The sequence below is a fragment of the Melospiza melodia genome, chromosome 4, assembly GCF_035770615.1.
Source record: "Melospiza melodia melodia isolate bMelMel2 chromosome 4, bMelMel2.pri, whole genome shotgun sequence".
In the NCBI taxonomy this organism is placed as follows: Eukaryota; Metazoa; Chordata; class Aves; order Passeriformes; family Passerellidae; genus Melospiza; species Melospiza melodia.
This window is the reverse complement of record NC_086197.1, coordinates 254,271-270,484: the sequence shown is the minus strand read 5'-3', so window position 1 is coordinate 270,484 and position 16,214 is coordinate 254,271. Positions and strand designations below refer to the sequence as shown.

The 16,214-nt window shown below is 55.0% G+C and overlaps 2 protein-coding genes across 2 annotated transcripts; one reads left to right on the top strand and one right to left on the bottom strand.

Moving 5' to 3' along the window:
- Nucleotides 1-631: 631 nt before the first annotated feature.
- LOC134416938 (rab-like protein 2A) lies at nt 632-4,894 on the bottom strand. The gene is made up of 8 exons (XM_063153575.1): nt 4,749-4,894; nt 4,615-4,644; nt 4,449-4,528; nt 3,152-3,231; nt 2,373-2,484; nt 1,675-1,772; nt 1,341-1,424; nt 632-1,070 (listed from the first exon to the last, which is right to left on the bottom strand). Exons 1-8 carry the CDS (start codon nt 4,892-4,894, stop codon nt 990-992), a joined length of 711 nt encoding a protein of 236 aa, XP_063009645.1. The 3' UTR covers nt 632-989.
- A 135-nt stretch (nt 4,895-5,029) lies between these two features.
- On the top strand, nt 5,030-7,499 carry LOC134416935 (nucleoside diphosphate kinase 6-like). The gene is made up of 6 exons (XM_063153572.1): nt 5,030-5,112; nt 5,193-5,295; nt 5,372-5,411; nt 5,701-5,861; nt 6,070-6,218; nt 7,271-7,499. Exons 1-6 carry the CDS (start codon nt 5,032-5,034, stop codon nt 7,394-7,396), a joined length of 660 nt encoding a protein of 219 aa, XP_063009642.1. The 5' UTR covers nt 5,030-5,031; the 3' UTR covers nt 7,397-7,499.
- Nucleotides 7,500-16,214: the final 8,715 nt, after the last annotated feature.

Here is a 16,214-nt window from a genome sequence, read left to right as displayed (position 1 = left end):
TGACAGGACAAGGAGGAATGGGTTAAACCTAGAGGAGGGGAGATTGGGATGAGGCGCTGGGAAGGAGTTTTTACTCAGGGGGTGGTGAGGCCCTGGCACAGGGTGCCTGGAGAAGCTGTGGCTGCCCCTGGATCCCTGGAAGTGTCTAAGGCCAGGTTGAACAGGGCTTGGAGCAACCTGAAATAGTGGAAGGCGTCCCTGTCCATGGCAGGGGCTGAATGAGGTGACCTTTAAGGTCCCTTTCTAACCAAACCATTCCAAGATTCCATGACTGTTTTAAGAGTGTGTGTGTGTATCCAGCTCTCTGGAATGCAGCATCCTGTGCACACACGCACACACAGACAAGAGGCATGGCCACATCCAACAAGGTGGGACAGAACCAGCCCCTGGGTGTGAGCCCACCTGTGTCAGCTGTACGGACGGGAAGGAGAAGCCTCCTGTGCTCAGAGCCCCTGGGATCTGGCTGTTCTGGGGCAGAATGGGGACAGCAGCCCAGGGATGGCAGCAGAGGTCATGGGTGGACTGAGGCAGCACTGGCTCAGCTGGAAGCAGGCTGGGGCTGGTCTGTAGCCTTAAACAACCTGGGACCCGCCTCCTTACAGCAGCAGCGCGGGAAGGATGCCATCATAGCTTTGTAAAAATATCCTTTAGTGTTTGCTTTCTGCAGCAGGTACCACTACAGTGCCTGGGCAGGGTCCCTCCTGCAGGTCCAGGATGGCTCACTTCTGCTAGGCAGCTCTGTCCTCAAAGAGCAGTGGGAATGAGCCACCATCCATGTGGAATCATGTGGGTCCTCCCATCCCTCTCCCGAGCGAAATGTGCAGCAGCGAGGGCCGAGCAAATGAAGATCCTGCCCAGGTGAGCTCCCACAAGAAGGGAAGAGGCCCGGCTGCCCACCACCACAGCTCTAGGGCATGAGAAGCATCACTGTCCTCCACACAGGCCCCCGAAGTCCAGAGCCAAGGGGAAAACAGGCTCAGGGTCCAGGCCTAGGCAGATGAGGGCTCCTCTTCAGTGCAGCTCTTCCCCTTGTCTGGCAAATCCTTGCTTGTGTTCTGCAGGTCAAAGCTCTGGAAAGGAGCAGGACAAGGAACTGCTGAGAAAAGACAGACTGCAACAGCTGTATCTGCTGTGGCTCTTTTAGACTCTGCCTAGGGCAGTGAGAGCTCTCGGGATGGTTCCCACTTCCCCCTCCCAGCCCAGACTGAGCAGCACACAAAGCCCAGCAGAGGGCAAAGCTTCCCGTGCTGCACAGCTTCCCCCCTTTGCCATAGGGGAAAAAGAGTAGAACTGCTCATCCAACAGGACTCAGGACGGTGCAGGGACAGAGCCTTCCCTACCTCCAGCTCCCGCAGGACCTCGTCCATGAAGTCTCCTGATTGCTGTTTGTAAGCCACAGCCAGCCTGATGGCGTCGTTGAAGAGCTGGTGGGAAGGACAAGGCTGTCACTCACTGGATGGGGCACATGGGCATTGGGTTTCTGTAGCACATGGAGACTGTTCCCACATCCCAGGGGAAAAAAACCCTCTGCAGCTCTCCATAGCCACCAGCCACTCACATGGAGCTGGAATGATGGACCATTTCCTGCTCTCTGTGCCCAGAGCAGCCCCCGTGTCCCTGGGCTGCCAAGGGGCCTCGTGGACACCAAGCCCAGCAGGCAAACGCCCATCTCACCTTCACCACGTTGGTGCCATCGGCAGCAGACACAAAGTAAAAGGGCAAACTGAACTTCCGGGCAAAATTGAAGCTTTTCTGGGTCACCTTCATATCGGCTGAAGCAGACAAAGAAGACATGGTCAGTCAGACATGGCAGGAGGTGCAGAAGGTGGTGTCTTCTGTGTGACACGTCAGACGAGCCACAGCCCTGTGACAGCAATCACCAGGGGCTGCCTGGCATTCCCCATGGGAGGAACCTTCCAGCCTCCTGCAGAGCCAGGTGAACAGTTCTGTCAGCAGCTACACTGAGACTCTTCAGCACACTGGAGTCTGTGCAGGCTGAAGGAGCACCAAGGGCATCCCTGACTGATCCAGGGAAGCCACAGAACAGCTTTGGCTTCCTTTTGCTGCCATTTTTGACCAGGTGCTACTCCAATCACTTTTGGGCTCTTGATGGATAGAATAGGCAGTGTGATAAGGACATAACCAGAAGAAAAACACTCGAATAAAACTGAAATTGATGAAATTTGCACTTTCAATTGCTGGTGACACAGGACAAGCACCTGTAAGACAGCAGCTGAGGTCAGCACAGGAGCCAGCCCTGGGGGACTGAGGAAATCCTCTGGACCCAACAGACAAGGGACATTGGTTCTCAGTAAGGACAGGAGCGAATCCCAGCACGACCCTGGCAAGCTGGGAGCAGAAGGCACACTCACCATCAATCTTGTTGGCCACCACAATGCAGGGAATCTCTGGGCGGAATTCCCTCAGCTCCTTGTACCAGTTGTTCAGGTTCTTGTAGGTGACCTTCCGCTGCACATCAAACACCTTCCAAGAGAGAACCACCTATCCCAGGCCAGCCCAGCACTGACTGACCCAGGACAGCTCTAACCAACACAAGGACACAATCCAGAATGTTCCCAGGAACACAAGACCAAGGGAACTGGGCATTATTAGGAAGGGTGAGAGAGAAAGGGACAGTATTGCCAAGCCCAGCCAGCAGGAAACAGCCCCTTGATGTCCTTTACACTGTCCTGTGTCCTGGGCAAGTCCCTGCCACCCACACAGGGAGCCGGCACTGGGAACAGCTTATGCCAAACAGGATCAGATGTGGCCTCCTGTTCTGACAACTAAACCACCAATGAAAATCACTGGTGGAACAGTGGAAAGTGAGAGTGACAGGACAAACCAGGAGATCTGAGCAGGAGAGGAGCCAACAAAACTGGCAACAGGGGCAAACATGAGGACACTGAGAAGACAGCAGGGCCAGGGGATAGAGGAAAAGGGTTACCAGGAGAGACAGACCAGAGCTAGCCAGGTCCATCTACAGGCAGGTCATCTGGTGAGAGAAGAAAGAATGATCTAGGAAAGTTTTTTAAACCACAGGAAGAGACAAGGAACACATGGCAGTGCAACCATCAGAGTAACACAAAGGCCAGGTGTCACTGAGACCATTGTGCACCCCGCTCCCACGGTGCAGCTGAGACCCCCTCACCATGATGCAGGCATGGGCCTGGTGGTAGTAGGAGGCATGCATGCTCCGGAACCGCTCCTGGCCCGCCGTGTCCCAGAAATCTGTAACACAGAACCAGCTCACAATGACACAACTCACCGAGCTCTGCTCTTCTCACAGCTTACACCCAGGAGGCAAAGCACAGCCCACCTGCTCAGAGACACAAACTCAGCTTCACCTCACCAATCTGAAACACATCAGGGTTAAGAAGTTGTGCCAAACTGGGACCTTTCCTCACTGGGCTCAGCTGTGGGCAGTGCTGGTACTGGCCAACAACAAAGGAGAAGCCACCAGTGACACAGTTGTGTGGGACAGCAGGACCAAGACAGGCAGAAGTGCACAGAGCCATGTCTGGCACTCTGTCACTAGGGATGACAACGGGAAACTACCTAAAACTCCAGGAACTGCTGGGCACTGCTGAATTCTGACCCAGCAGTCGGGGTCGGTCAGTCGGGGCCCTGCCATGGGAAATGCTCCAGCGCCTCTCACAGACATCTGACTCTGCTCTCCCAGGGGCAGGAATCATTCTGAGGTGCTGAAGGTAAGTCAGCCAGAGGCAAACAGGTCCCAGTCCATGAAGTTCTGTGTACACCAGAAATCACGGGGCAAACCTGGACACGGCCGTGCCTTTAGCTGTTGGGGCACCTCAGGTGGAGATCCCCCACCTCTCACTGGGTTTGTAGGTTCACATCTGCCTCTGGTTTGCTGTATAAATTGGCACAGCTTCAGTTAAGAATCTCAGTGTAGTCACACCTCTTGTCAGCTGGACCCAAGCATGGTGCTGTACCCAAAGCCAAATGAGCCAGTTTCCTTAGGGATTCCTTTGCACTGATACTGTGACTGGACTCTGTGTCAGACCTCCTGGACAGTGGCTTTCTTAAACTGCCCAAATACAGACAGGTCCCCACCAGACCACATTTGCATTCACTGTCTGTGTCACAACGAAGACGTTGAGCAGTGTCAGCCCCAGCCCCACTGAGCCATGATCAGTGGCTCCACGTGGAGTCCATCCATACCCATCCATCCAACCCCTGTCTCTCCAGCTCAGAGTCCAGGACATCGTGGGGACAGTGCCCTACACTTTGCCAAGCCCAGGGGGATGATGGCAGTCACTTTGCCCCACCCACCAATGCTGCAGCTCTGTCCCAGAAGGGCACCAGCTTTGTCACGGTGGTGCTGGTTATCAAAACACGATACCAATACCCAGACTGAGGGGATCTGCCTTCCCAGCTGCTCCCTCTGCCATGGCACCCCACGTCCCCGGGCTGGCCCCACTCACCCACGCGGACGTCCTGCCCGCCGACCCGGGCGCGGTGCTGGTACAGCGTCAGGGCGAAGGTGGAGAGCTGCTGCGGCTGGCTGCGGCGCGTTAAGGACCGAAGAGCGGGGCAGAGCCCTCCGCCGCGACCCGCCGTGCCCGCCCCGCTCCCCGCCGCCAAGGATACAAGCCATCGAGCAGAAACCGCTCCAGCAGCCTGCCGAGAGAGCGAGCGCGTGTCCCGGTGAGCCGCGGCACCGCGCTGCGGCCCGGCTCCGCGGGACCCCCGCCCGACCCGCGGCACGCCCGCGCCCCACACACTTGGACTTGCCCACGGCGCTGTCGCCCAGGCAGATGATCTTCACCGTCTCCTCGGCGCCGGCCGCGGCCCCGTCCCGGGCCTCGTTCCCGTCCGGGGCCTCCTCCCGCGCCGCGGCCCGGCCCTGCTCCTCCGCCGCCGTCGCCATGGCAGCGCCTGCGCGTCCCCGCTGCCGCGCGACGCGCCCCGGCCCCGCCCCCTATCCCGCCCCGCCCCCTATCCCGCCCCGCCCCGGGCCCCGCCCCGCCCCGGGCCCCGCCCCGCCCCATGCCGCCCGGCCCGGCCATGGCGGCCCCCGCGCGGCGGCTGCAGCTGACGCTGGCGCTGCTCAAGCCGGACGCCGTGGCCCATCCGCTCGTGTGCGAGGTGAGAGCCGGGCCGGGCCGGGCACAGCAAAGCACAGCAGGCCTCGCCACGACCCCCCCCAGCGCCGCCTCTTCCCGCAGGCCGTGCACGCCGCCATCCTCCGTCACCGCTTCCTCATCGTCCGCGCCAAGGAGGTGCGGTGCGGCGCGGAGCAGAGCCGCCGCTTCTACCGGGAGCACGCAGGTACGAGCCGGGCTCGGGGGGCCGGAGCGGGGTGCTGCCCCGGGCCGGTGCCCACCCGGTCCGTGTCCGTCCGCAGGGCGTTTCTTCTACCAGCGGCTGGTGGAGTTCATGGCCAGGTACGGGCCGTGCCCCGTGTGCGGCGCTGGGAGGCTCTGGCAGCGGGGCCTGGCGGGTGGCGCCCCGGAGGTGCTGCCGGTCATCATGTGCACTAGGCCAGCAGTGCCGGCGCCGTGGCCGCGGTGCCGCGCTGGGACCGTGCCCGTCCCCACGGCGTGGCAGGGCACGCCAGGGCCCGGCGTGGCAGCCCATGGCAGCTGTACTGTGCAGGTTTGTAAGGACGAATATCCTGTTTGTAATGAGCTCTTCATGATCTTTTCTCCTGCTGTTCCTGGGCCCTCGCTGCAGTGGCCCCATGTGGGCTTACATCCTGGCCCATGAGAACGCTGTCCCTCTCTGGAGATCCCTGATGGGACCCACTAAAGTGTTCCGAGCCCGACACAGCGACCCAGACTCCATCCGAGGTGCCTACGGCCTTACGGACACCAGGAACACGACCCATGGCTCAGGTAGGCTAGCATTCCTGGACGGTTCTTGGGGAGGCATCTTGGATGGTGCTTTGTCTGCCTTTGCTTTAGTTCTGGGGCTCCGAGTGAGCCATTTGTTCCCTTCTGCAGACCCCACGCACACCTGGCCAGGTGCAGCCTAGCCAGGCACCTTTGGAGTGCAGCACGTGTTTGTGGTGGCATCTCACTGCCTTTCGCTCTCTTTTGACAGACTCAGCTGCCTCAGCCAGCAGAGAAATTGCCTTTTTCTTCCCCGAGTTCGACGAGCAGCGCTGGTACGAGCAGGAGGAGCCGCGGCTGCGCCACGGGCAGCTGCTCCACGGCGCCCAGGAGAGCCTGCCTGGGGCTCAGCCTGCACAGGTGACCCCAGTGAGCGGGCAGGGGCGGCTGTGCTGGCCTGGCAGCCCTGGGCGCACTCTCCTGGGCAGCAGACACAGAGCTGTGCTGCGTGCCGGGGAGCGTGCAGGGGGAAAGCAGCCTTGTGCTGCCTGGGAGCAGATTATTGCTGTAACAGGCAGGTGCTGGGGGCTGTAGGAAGAGCTACCCCAGCAAGGCTCATGCTGACAGTCTGGCCATGCAGCTCACTGGCTCCCTGAGTTTTTTTGGTATGAACAGGACAGGTAAGTTGGTCAAGGGCCAGGTGAAGGATAGGTTACTTGTTCCAGATGGGATTGGCCTGGGTTTGCTGATGGGAAGCCTCAGATTCTCCCAGCTGGCTCTTCCCACAGTGCCTTAGGGAGAAAAGAAGGAAGAAAAACGTGAAGAAAGTTCATCAGCAGGGCAAGATGAACTGTCCTGTCCTTGCTCACCCACAACTGGGCTGGGAAATGAGGAGCTTTGCCAATAGCTGTGCATGCGAGAGCACTTGGAGCCCTCAGTGTCCATGGCCCGACGGTGCCGGGGCAGTTCCGTGTCCGTGGGAGATGGGATGAACACGGCCATGGAGTTACCCAGATTGTGGTGGAACTGTGGCAGGGCGGTGCAGGAGGGCTTAGCTGGCAGGCACAGAGCCAGGTCCTGGCGGCTGATTTGTGTTTCTCTCTGTGATGCTCTGTGTGGTGTGTTCCTCCACGGGGTTTCAGTCCATTTGTGCTGTCCCCCTATGGGCTCCCTGCAGTGCTGCCATTTTAGTTCCAGTGCCCTGTTGGAATTTCCTTTGGGCAGTCCCAAATGCTCGGGCTGGGGAAGGTGTGCTGTGCTTGGGGCAGGAGAGCTGCGCTGAGATCCAGCAGAGCCCTGGCACATCACAGAGCCAGGGCAGGGACTCTCCAGGTGCTTCCAGAACCCCGTGAGCTGTTGGGTAGTGGCTGACTGACTGTGTGGTTGACAGCACGGCCCAGACTTGCCCAGCTCACGTGTTTGTGCTCCCTCCTCCTTCTGTCTGGGATCAAATGGTCGTTGTTCTGTTCCAGGTACAGATCCAGGGATCTGCAGGACGCCACTGCTGCCCCTGTCCTCAGCAGTGTCCAGAGTGGATCTGCTCAGGATCCTGTGTGTCTTCACACAGGTCTGAGAGCTGTTGTCCCCAGTGCTGTTGATACTTTATTGATATTTTGGCAGTTTTTTATTGATTCCCAGAGGTTTTGCTTAGATCTGTATGTTTTTTCTTTTAACTATTAAACTTTACTATTTTTCACCTTTCTTCTTTTATGTTGTGCTTTCCTTTTGGGATATTCCTTGGTAATATCATTAACTGATAATTCCTGGCTCACACTTGCCACTTTTGAAGTTTGGGTCTTTTTTCCTACTCACTTGCAATGGTTACACTTGGGAAAAGGGCCCTTTTGAACATGGCCAGTGCAGATCTGCCAGCAGGATTGTCACAGTGACACCACCTGGCAGCCACCGTGATTCAGGTACCTGCTGGATTGCACCTGGCCCTGAGGCTGTACCTGAGCACAGGTGCTCAGCCTGGGCAGCCCATTGCCTCAGACAGAGGGTTTATTGTGTGAATCTAAAGCTGTCCAGCAAACTTTGTCAGAGACCTGAGGCTGAAGCATTTGGTATTTGATGCAGGAGACAGTGTCAAAACTGATTTTTTCTCTCCAAGGAATCTTACAAAAGGTCACAGGTTACTCTGCTTGGAGGGCTCTTAATCAAAGTGGGTTTGTTTGTTTGGGGTTTTTTTTCCCATTTTCTTTTTCTTTTCCTTGTAAATGCCCAGTAAGTGATTTTTGGCTTTTGCAGTGGTGCCTGCCCCATGGCTGGCAGTTTCCTGGGCTGAGCTGGATGGGCCTGGAGCAGCCTGGTGCAGTGGGTGCCATCCCTGTTCACGGCAGGGGCACGGAGCTGCATGAGCTGTGTGGTCCCTCCCAGCCCAAGGCATTCTGTGCTGATGGGTGTGTGTTACAGCAGTAAATCAGTCTCCCAGCTGGTCTCAAACCCAGACAATGTGGCACCTCAGAACAGGTTTGAAGGGCGGTTTGAGATCCGTGTTTTCCCTGGCCCAGCTGTGGGGTCTGGTCGCAGCTTCTGCCCAGGGGCTGCTGCCAAGCACAGCCTGGGGCACAGGGTCCAGCCCGGGCACCTGCAGGGACACCTCGGGTGTGGAGCTGGGACAGGGCATCTCACAGGGACATACCTGTGAGCCTGGGCCTGAACTCCATCTGCTCTTGCAAGAATTGAGCAGGTTTGTGTCAGCACTGGAGGGCACAACACGGTTTGGCCTGGGAAGAAGGGAAGGAGAGGCTTCAGAGGGAAATCAGTGCTGCTCCCAGCCCAGGCCTGGCCTCAGTCCCGGCCACCACGGGCAGAACCCTCTCAGCTTGAGGAATTTAATTTGATTTATTGCTGTAACACAAACTTTTAGTTACTGATTCAGGTACCGAGGAAAACCCAAGATAATGACTAAAGAAACCCCTGGGGAAACACCTTTCCTGTACTTTCCCAGGTTCAGCTTCAGTCCAGCATCTTTTCTCCCCTCTTTTCCTGCAGGTTCTGCCTCCTCTCTCCCAGTCCCTGGGGAGGTGACACAGCACAGAGGGCTGGGGCTGGGCTGGGCTTTGCTTTTCTACTTGTTTCTTCCTCTTTCCTTCTTGTTTACTCACTCCTGGCACACCCACAGCCTTCAGTCCCTCAGGCGTGCACCTGCTCCCTGGGCTGGTCTCTTCAGGGAGAAATGGGCCAGTGGGAATGTCATGAAGTTTCTAGAGGAAAACTGTGCCGTGTCCTGCACCTGGGCAGGGATGTTTCCATTTGCAACACTCACGTGAGGGACCAGAGAAGCATCTGGCTGTCCTGATGGCCGTGAGCCACCCCTGGGTCAGCAATGCACCTCTGTGGCCTGACAGCATCCTCAGGTGTGGGAGCCAGGGCACTCGCCCACAGGTTACCCCATCCCCTCCTGCGGCACAGGGAAGGACACATCTGGAGCACTGGTGCCAGTTTTGGACTCCCCAGTGCCAGACAGCCTGCTCAGAACTGGGGTCCAGCATGGACTGATTAGGACATCTGAGAATCTGTCGGGTAAGGAGAGGCTGAGGGCTGGGGCTGCTCAGACTCAGGAGCTCAGTGGGGTTTATCAATGGGTAGAAATCCCAGGTGTGAGCAGTGAAGGGAACCTCAGGTATCCCAGGAATGGACACAAGGCAATGGAAATGACCTGAAAACTGGCAATTTCGCTGAGACATAAAAAACCCTCTTTTATTATTTTTATACTCCAAGAGCGATAAAATAAGGTCAGGAGCCTGTATACCAAGGCAGGGCTTTGGCCTCAACACCCTCCGGAGTTTCTTTCTGTGCTGCTGGGCAGGTGTGGGCCCCGGGCTGTTGCTGCAGTGGCAGGGGATGCCCCGGGGCCAGCTGGGCACCTGGGCAGCAGGTCAGGCCTCTCCTTCCCCCAGCAAGGCCATAATTCCTGCCAGCCCCACCACGGGCTCTGCTGCTGTTCAGTATTTCCCTCTCTGCAGTTGATCTGTGTTGGAACCCTGGATGCTGAGAATTCCAGACTTTCTGTGCTGACATGTGTTTTGTGGAGAAAAGAAGAAACCTCACAACTTTGTAAAAGTTGTAAAGTCCGGTATGATTTTATTACGACGCGCGCCGGACGCAGGCCTCCCCAAAAAGGCAAGCGTACCCCTGAAGACTTTAGGTCTCCTTTTATCCCCCTTCCAAATGCATATGCATACAGTTTCACAATAGGCTCATACATATTCATTCCGCATGACATTTAGCACCAGTTCTTCTTTATCAAAGGAATTTCTAGGTCGGGGGCAAATTGACCTCGTGGTCTTTTCTGTTTTTCTTTCTCTGTCTCCTTGTTGTCTCTGGAATGCGGCTTTTCCTTCAGCTCTGGCCTCACAGACTTTTCACCTTTCTTAGACACTTCACCTAATTCAGAATGGATCTTTACTCTGTCTCACATGCGCTGATCCCCAAGAGAACACAGCATTTGACCTGAGGCTGTGGAAAAGGCTTCAAAAATTGCTAGTGCTGGGATTATGGGTGTGTAGCTGGTTAGAAGTATGTGATATCACAGGGTGGAAAACTTAGAGTTTAAGGTTTTAGAATATAGTAATATATGTAGAGCAAGATGGAGGGTTTAGCACGGTAGGTGGTCCTTCTTCACCTTCTTCCTTCTTCATCCCAATGGGTTTGGGTGATTTTGTGTAACTCGACAGAAAAGTCTGCATTGCAGACTTTGAGTGATTAGTTATTAGGTTAAACATGAAAATAATTTAGGTGCCATTTCTTAATTGGATAGTTTAGCCTTAAAAGACCATGTACAGAAGATTGCTAGCCATTTTGTAGCTTGTTAGTAGAATGCTGTAGAACTCACCACTTGTAATAGAGATAAGAAATAATAAACACCTGAGTCCAGACACAAAACACTGTCTTGAGTGCTTCAATCCCCACCCTGACAGAGGCAGAAAGGAAGCCAAGAACCAGCAGATCTGCTCTTCTCACAACAGCCCGTGTCCCAATTTTCCCAGGTCCGGGGACAAGGAAAAATGGATACAATGGAAATAAAGACAAATTTACTGCTTCAGTGCTGGCTGCACTTGTCTCTGCTAAAGCTGCATCTCACTGTGCAGAGCTGCAGACAAGGGTGCTGTAGGTGGCCAAAGATTTTGTGGATTTGATCTTGTATCAGGCTGTGGGTTCTCACATCGAAAGAAAAGGAGCCTGGGAAAGCAGCCACAGAATCAAATCCCAGGCAAACAGTAGTAATGGTGTTCAGGAAAGGCTGAGCCAGAGCAGTCCAATCCATCCCCACACTGAAAGTTCCAGGGGATTAGCAAACAGTCGTCATAGATTTGGGGGGCACAACCCTGTAGGCCACAGTTTTCCCACAGAGTTGCTGTACACAGCAGGAGGAACAAGGAGTGAGAGAAACACCAAACTGCAGAAAAAAATCCTCATAGATTGGGGCTGTTTTCTTCCAGCACAGAAAATAAACACTCTCCTGTAGGAGTGACAGGGATAGGATGGTCGGGACGGACGGAGACGAGAGATCTCTGAAGCCAAGGCTTGGAACTTAGGGTTCATTGCACAGGGCCTGGGTGCAGGGCCCTGCTGGGATTTGGGGTTCATTGCACAGGGCCTGGGTGCAGGGCCCTGCTGGGATTTGGGGTTTATTGCACAGGGCCTGCGTGCAGGGCCCTGCTGGGATTTGGGGTTTATTGCACAGGGCCTGGGTGCAGGGCCCTGCTGGGATTTGGGGTTTATTGCACAGGGCCTGGGTGCAGGGCCCTGCTGGGATTTGGGGTTTATTGCACAGGGCCTGGGTGCAGGGCCCTGCTGGGATTTGGGGTTTATTGCACAGGGCCTGGGTGCAGGGCCCTGCTGGAGCTGCAGCCACAGCTCGGAGCAGGCCCCAGAGAGGAGCCCCAAAGAGAGAGAGAGAGCAAGAGGAAAAGAGAGGACAGAAGGGAGTGAAGTTCCCGTTACAATACAATGAATCTTCTTCTGTGCTGAATATTCTATTTTTCACTAACTAGTTTAGTACAAGACAAAAATCTTACAGCATTTACATACAGCCTGTAAGAATCATTACATTACCATACTGTGTTACATTTTAGACCCTAAAAACTCCTCTTTGGGCCCCTTCTGCCAAGCTGTAGGGTCTGCTCTGACCCTTGGGCCTGTCTGCAAGCAGAGGGTGTTGTTCCATCAAAAGGGGATTACCTTCAGCCAGCCATGCCATTGTTTTTCAGTTGTTCAGTAACTGAGATATCTTAAAGCTTGCTTTCATTTCAATCTCACTCATAGTTTCCATATTCTCAAAATCTTTTGCTGGACAATCATATTTTCAAGGCTTCCCTGTTTCATCTTCCCCAACACTCTCCCACCTCATGCCCCAGACAGGCCAAGCATGGGCTGGATCTGGACTCTGACTAAATTTAACTTTGAGCTTGATGTGATGCCACAGAGCAGGAAAACCCCAGGACAGACCAGACTCCTGTGTACACAGCCAAGCCATCCACCTGGGCTCCTCCTCACCTGTGTACAGACAGTCACATCTCTGTGATACCCTGCCCAAAGCCCTGGCAGGCTCCAGGAAGAACCAGTTTTCATCTCTCCTTCAGATCCCGATCCCAGTTATCAACGTGTCCAGGACCTGATTGGTCCCTCCATTCACACTTACTACTGAGTACTTGTATTAGCCAGATTTCCTCATTAATGCTCCCCTGCCTTCCAAAACATTCCTGATAAACAAAAGACAGTTCTGTATCTCCCACAGCACCCGGAGAAAGTTAAAAGCCATCAGCTGTGCAAAGCAGCTGCTGCTGCTGCTGGAGCTGAATATTTAAATTTAGCATGGGGCTGTGTGGATCCTTTCCTGAGAACAGATGTTTTATGGAAACACTTCAGAAATCCATCCCTGCCCTGAGTACAGGAGAGTTCTGGAAGCAATGGGAGGGATGAGTTTTGGTGGCAGCACTGTTGGAGAGTTCTGGAAGCAATGGGAGGGATGAGTTTTGGTGACAGAACTATTGGAGTGTCTGTGCAGCCATGTTCAGCATTTCCCAGTCCCATCCCTGGGTACCTTCACAGGGACAACAGGCAGGAGAAGTTTAAACATTGGACAGAAGGAAAACTCTAGAAAAACTATAGATGTGACAGTTTGGAGGTCAGATAAAGCAACCAAAAATCTTTGTGACAGAGAATAACAGGCCTGAGGCAAGGCCCAGGTCTCTGGTTTCAGCTTAGTCTGTACCCACAGATTAGGGATGGGAAAGGGGCAGCAAGGAGAGAAAAATTAGATAAATTGTGTTAAATTAAACCCTTTGGAAGTTAAAAATCAGAGGTGACTCAGCATAGGACCAAGAGGCACCAGAATGACTCAAGCAAGTAATGTATGAGGTATGCAATGCTGTAGTAACTGATCCTACCTACTGTGGGATATACCTGCTGTGGCTGGAGCAGAGCAAGAATTTGGGCAGGAGGTACAATCAGGATTGCAAATAGCCCTGGAATCTTAACATTTTATTTTTTGTTGCAAAAACAGATGTTTTCAAAATGTTTCCTGTCACCCAAATATTTCCCAGAGCCTGTCAAAGCACTGGCCAATTACTTACTGTTTTCCCTTTTTGTTTTACTTCAGCAGTTCCAGGTGTGTGTCCTGGACATTTCAAGGGTGGTGGGTCTGTGCTGCCTGGGGCCTTCTGGCTCCAAGTGCCTCTGGGATGCGACTGATTCCAGCAGCTGTGGATTAAGTGGCTGCCTTGAACCTTTACCAGCCCAAAACTTTGAACCTTTACCAGCCCAGAACTTTTAACAGCCCGCTGTGGGCCTCGTTTGCACATTGACAAACATGCAGGTGAGCAGGTGCAGTGCTCTGGGCTTTTGTAATTGGCCCTGGAGCTCCCGCTCCCACACAGGAGGCTGTGGGGAATGGGACCAAGCAGGCAGACTGGGAACTCAGGAACTTCTCTCTCCAACTTCATTCTCCTGGTAGAAGTGCACTAATTGGCCTCAGAGCTGGTGCCCACACCTGGATGAGGAGCCCGGGGCAGCCGGGGACAGAGCAGTGGGGAGAAGGGCACATGCGGCAGGTGCCACCACGGCCCGGAAGGACCAAGAGCAACCAAAAGTGCTGGTCAGAGATGACAGAAGAGAGTTTCCTTGGTGCTTTCTTGGCCAGGTGAGTGCTGAGAATCTCCAAGGTCACAGTGGACTCTGCCCACAGCAGGAATGGCTCTGGGGACACCAAGGAGCCGTTTGTCTGCCAGTCCCTATCAGGAGGCTGCCCCCAAACTGGTGCCACACTCACTGCAGGGGGACATGGAGGGAGGAGGAGGGGCAGCAGGCAAAATCCAGACAAAACCCACCACTTTCTTGTCCCCATCCTCAGAGGAAGCATTTGTGCCCATGTGGAGACCAGAACCAGCTGAGATACAAGCGATGGTGATTTCTGCTGGAGAAAGAATTCTCTATCAGGAAGGTGCATCCCTCAAAGCAGCCAAGGAAACAGGACTGGGGGAAGCTGCTGGGGCTACAACAGTGCCCTTGGCTTTGGGAGATACGACACATGCTTGGAGAAGGTAAGGTAAGAGTCTGATTTTCAGAAGTGACAAGTATTTTTAGGCTCTGGGCCCAATCCTGAAGGCTGCACCCACAATTTGAGGTATTTGATTTAAAAAAAGATCTCCCTTAACATTTCACAAGTTCATGGAGATTTGATTTACTGCTGGACACCACTTGTTTGTTATCCATCAGGAGACCAGAGGGGACACAAACATGACATTTATTATCCTAAAGGCTGTTCTGAAGATGTGGACTACCAGAACTGAAGTTTCTGGCATCCAGGGAGATTTCAGTATATTTTAATATTTGTGCCAAGTATTGGTGGTCTCAGAAAAGTCCCTTTTCAAATATCAAAGTGGGAGGGGGTTTCTGCAAGTGCTGCCAGCATGTGCCTTCCCTAAAACCTTGGGAAAGTGACCAGGCTGTATTGGAATGCCATGGCACCAAGTTTCTGTGTGAAACAAGGAAATGCTCGTCACTGCCACAAGCAAAAGGTGTAATTCTGTAAACGTAAAGCAAACGAGTGAAAAAGTCCCATTACTGTGGCCCCTCTGCCCTGGCAGCCCAGCTGCCCTGCCTGAGAGCTGCTCGAGAGAGGCAGAGCCCACACTGTTCCGTGTGCACACAGGACACAGATCCACAGCCACACACACACACAGGGCCACAGCTGCTCTTCTCTTACACTTGCTGCTTATCTTTTCCAGCCCCAGACACTCTCTGACCTGCATCTCCCCTCACTGAGGCTGCCGCTCCCTTGGCATCTATGCTGGATTTCCACACAGGGTGTTCATCCCCATCTGGGGCTGTAGCCTACACTTTGCCTATTTCCCAGAAGATGTTACTGCTCATCCTCTCATCTCCTGACATTCCAGATCCAGAGTTTATGCTTGGACCATCTCCTCTGCCCCACCAGCGGGAGCAGAAGCTGCAAGGACACCACAGTGCTTCCCTGCTGCAGAAACATCTCGGCCTCTCTCCATCTCCAGCTCCACTCCCTGCAGCAGCCCTCGTTTCCTGGGGGTCCCACTTGGCATTTCCCTGGCACTACATGGTGAGCTCCAGCTGAACTCACTCCTCTATCAGGAGCAGCTCCAGGCTCTGAGCTGGCAGTGCTCACCAGCCATCTCACCGAGCTGGAGCCATCTCACTGCTGAGCCCTTCAGACACGCTGGGCACTGCTTGGTGCCTCCTGTGCCCAGCCAGTGCCACTGCTAGGGCTCTGTCCCTCCTGTCCAAGTCCTCTCCCGGCCTCTGGACCACATCAGCTCCCCCAGAGAGCTCTGCCTTGGGCTGGGTGGGCACGGTTAGCACAGGCAGTGAGAGCACAGGGAGCGTGGGTGCCTGCAGTCACCTCTGCTGTGCCCCTACAGCTGTGGTGCTGCCAGCCTGGCCAGGAGCAGCCCCATCACTGCTCATCTCTGCTGAGAGGGGCAGGTGCAGGCACCTCACAGCCCTGCCACGGGTACGATGGGGCTGTAGGAAGGACTTGGCACCCAGGAGCTGCAGCTCCCAGCTCCTCCAGCAGCCTCCTCCCATGCTCAGGTGCCAAGGAGCTGCAAGGCTGGGGCCAGAGTCCGACACTGCTTGGCACCTGGCACAGCCCGGGCAGGGCTGGAGGCAGCATGGGTGCTGAGTCCCACGGGCTCAGTCCCACTGCTGCAGGCTGCTGGGTGCTGCTCCTCCTGCTGTCCCTGAGCAGGAGCCACCTCTGCAAGCCTCTCCCCAGGGCCCCCTCAGGGTTAAAATCTTCTGCTGCGCTTACAGCCCTGAGGACACACACACAGGCTTCTCCTCACGCAGGTAAGGCAAACCAGCCTGCCCCCGGGCCACGGCTGCCACATGGAGCACAGGACAGCACCTGGGGACAGCTTACTAAGGACTAGGTGC

Excerpts from the sequence above, each read along its gene's own strand:
- LOC134416935 (XM_063153572.1), top strand. The coding sequence starts at position 5,032 with ATGGCGGCCCCCGCGCGGCGGCTGCAGCTGACGCTGGCGCTGCTCAAG. Across the intron at positions 5,113-5,192 it reads CCCATCCGCTCGTGTGCGAG|GCCGTGCACGCCGCCATCCT; the intron begins GTGAGAGCCGGG and ends CTCTTCCCGCAG. Across the intron at positions 5,296-5,371 it reads CTTCTACCGGGAGCACGCAG|GGCGTTTCTTCTACCAGCGG; the intron begins GTACGAGCCGGG and ends GTCCGTCCGCAG.
- LOC134416938 (XM_063153575.1), bottom strand. The coding sequence starts at position 4,894 with ATGGCGACGGCGGCGGAGGAGCAGGGCCGGGCCGCGGCGCGGGAGGAG. Across the intron at positions 1,773-2,372 it reads GGTGGCCAACAAGATTGATG|CCGATATGAAGGTGACCCAG; the intron begins GTGAGTGTGCCT and ends TGTCTGCTTCAG. Across the intron at positions 1,071-1,340 it reads AGGTCCTGCGGGAGCTGGAG|AGCTTTGACCTGCAGAACAC; the intron begins GTAGGGAAGGCT and ends GCTCCTTTCCAG.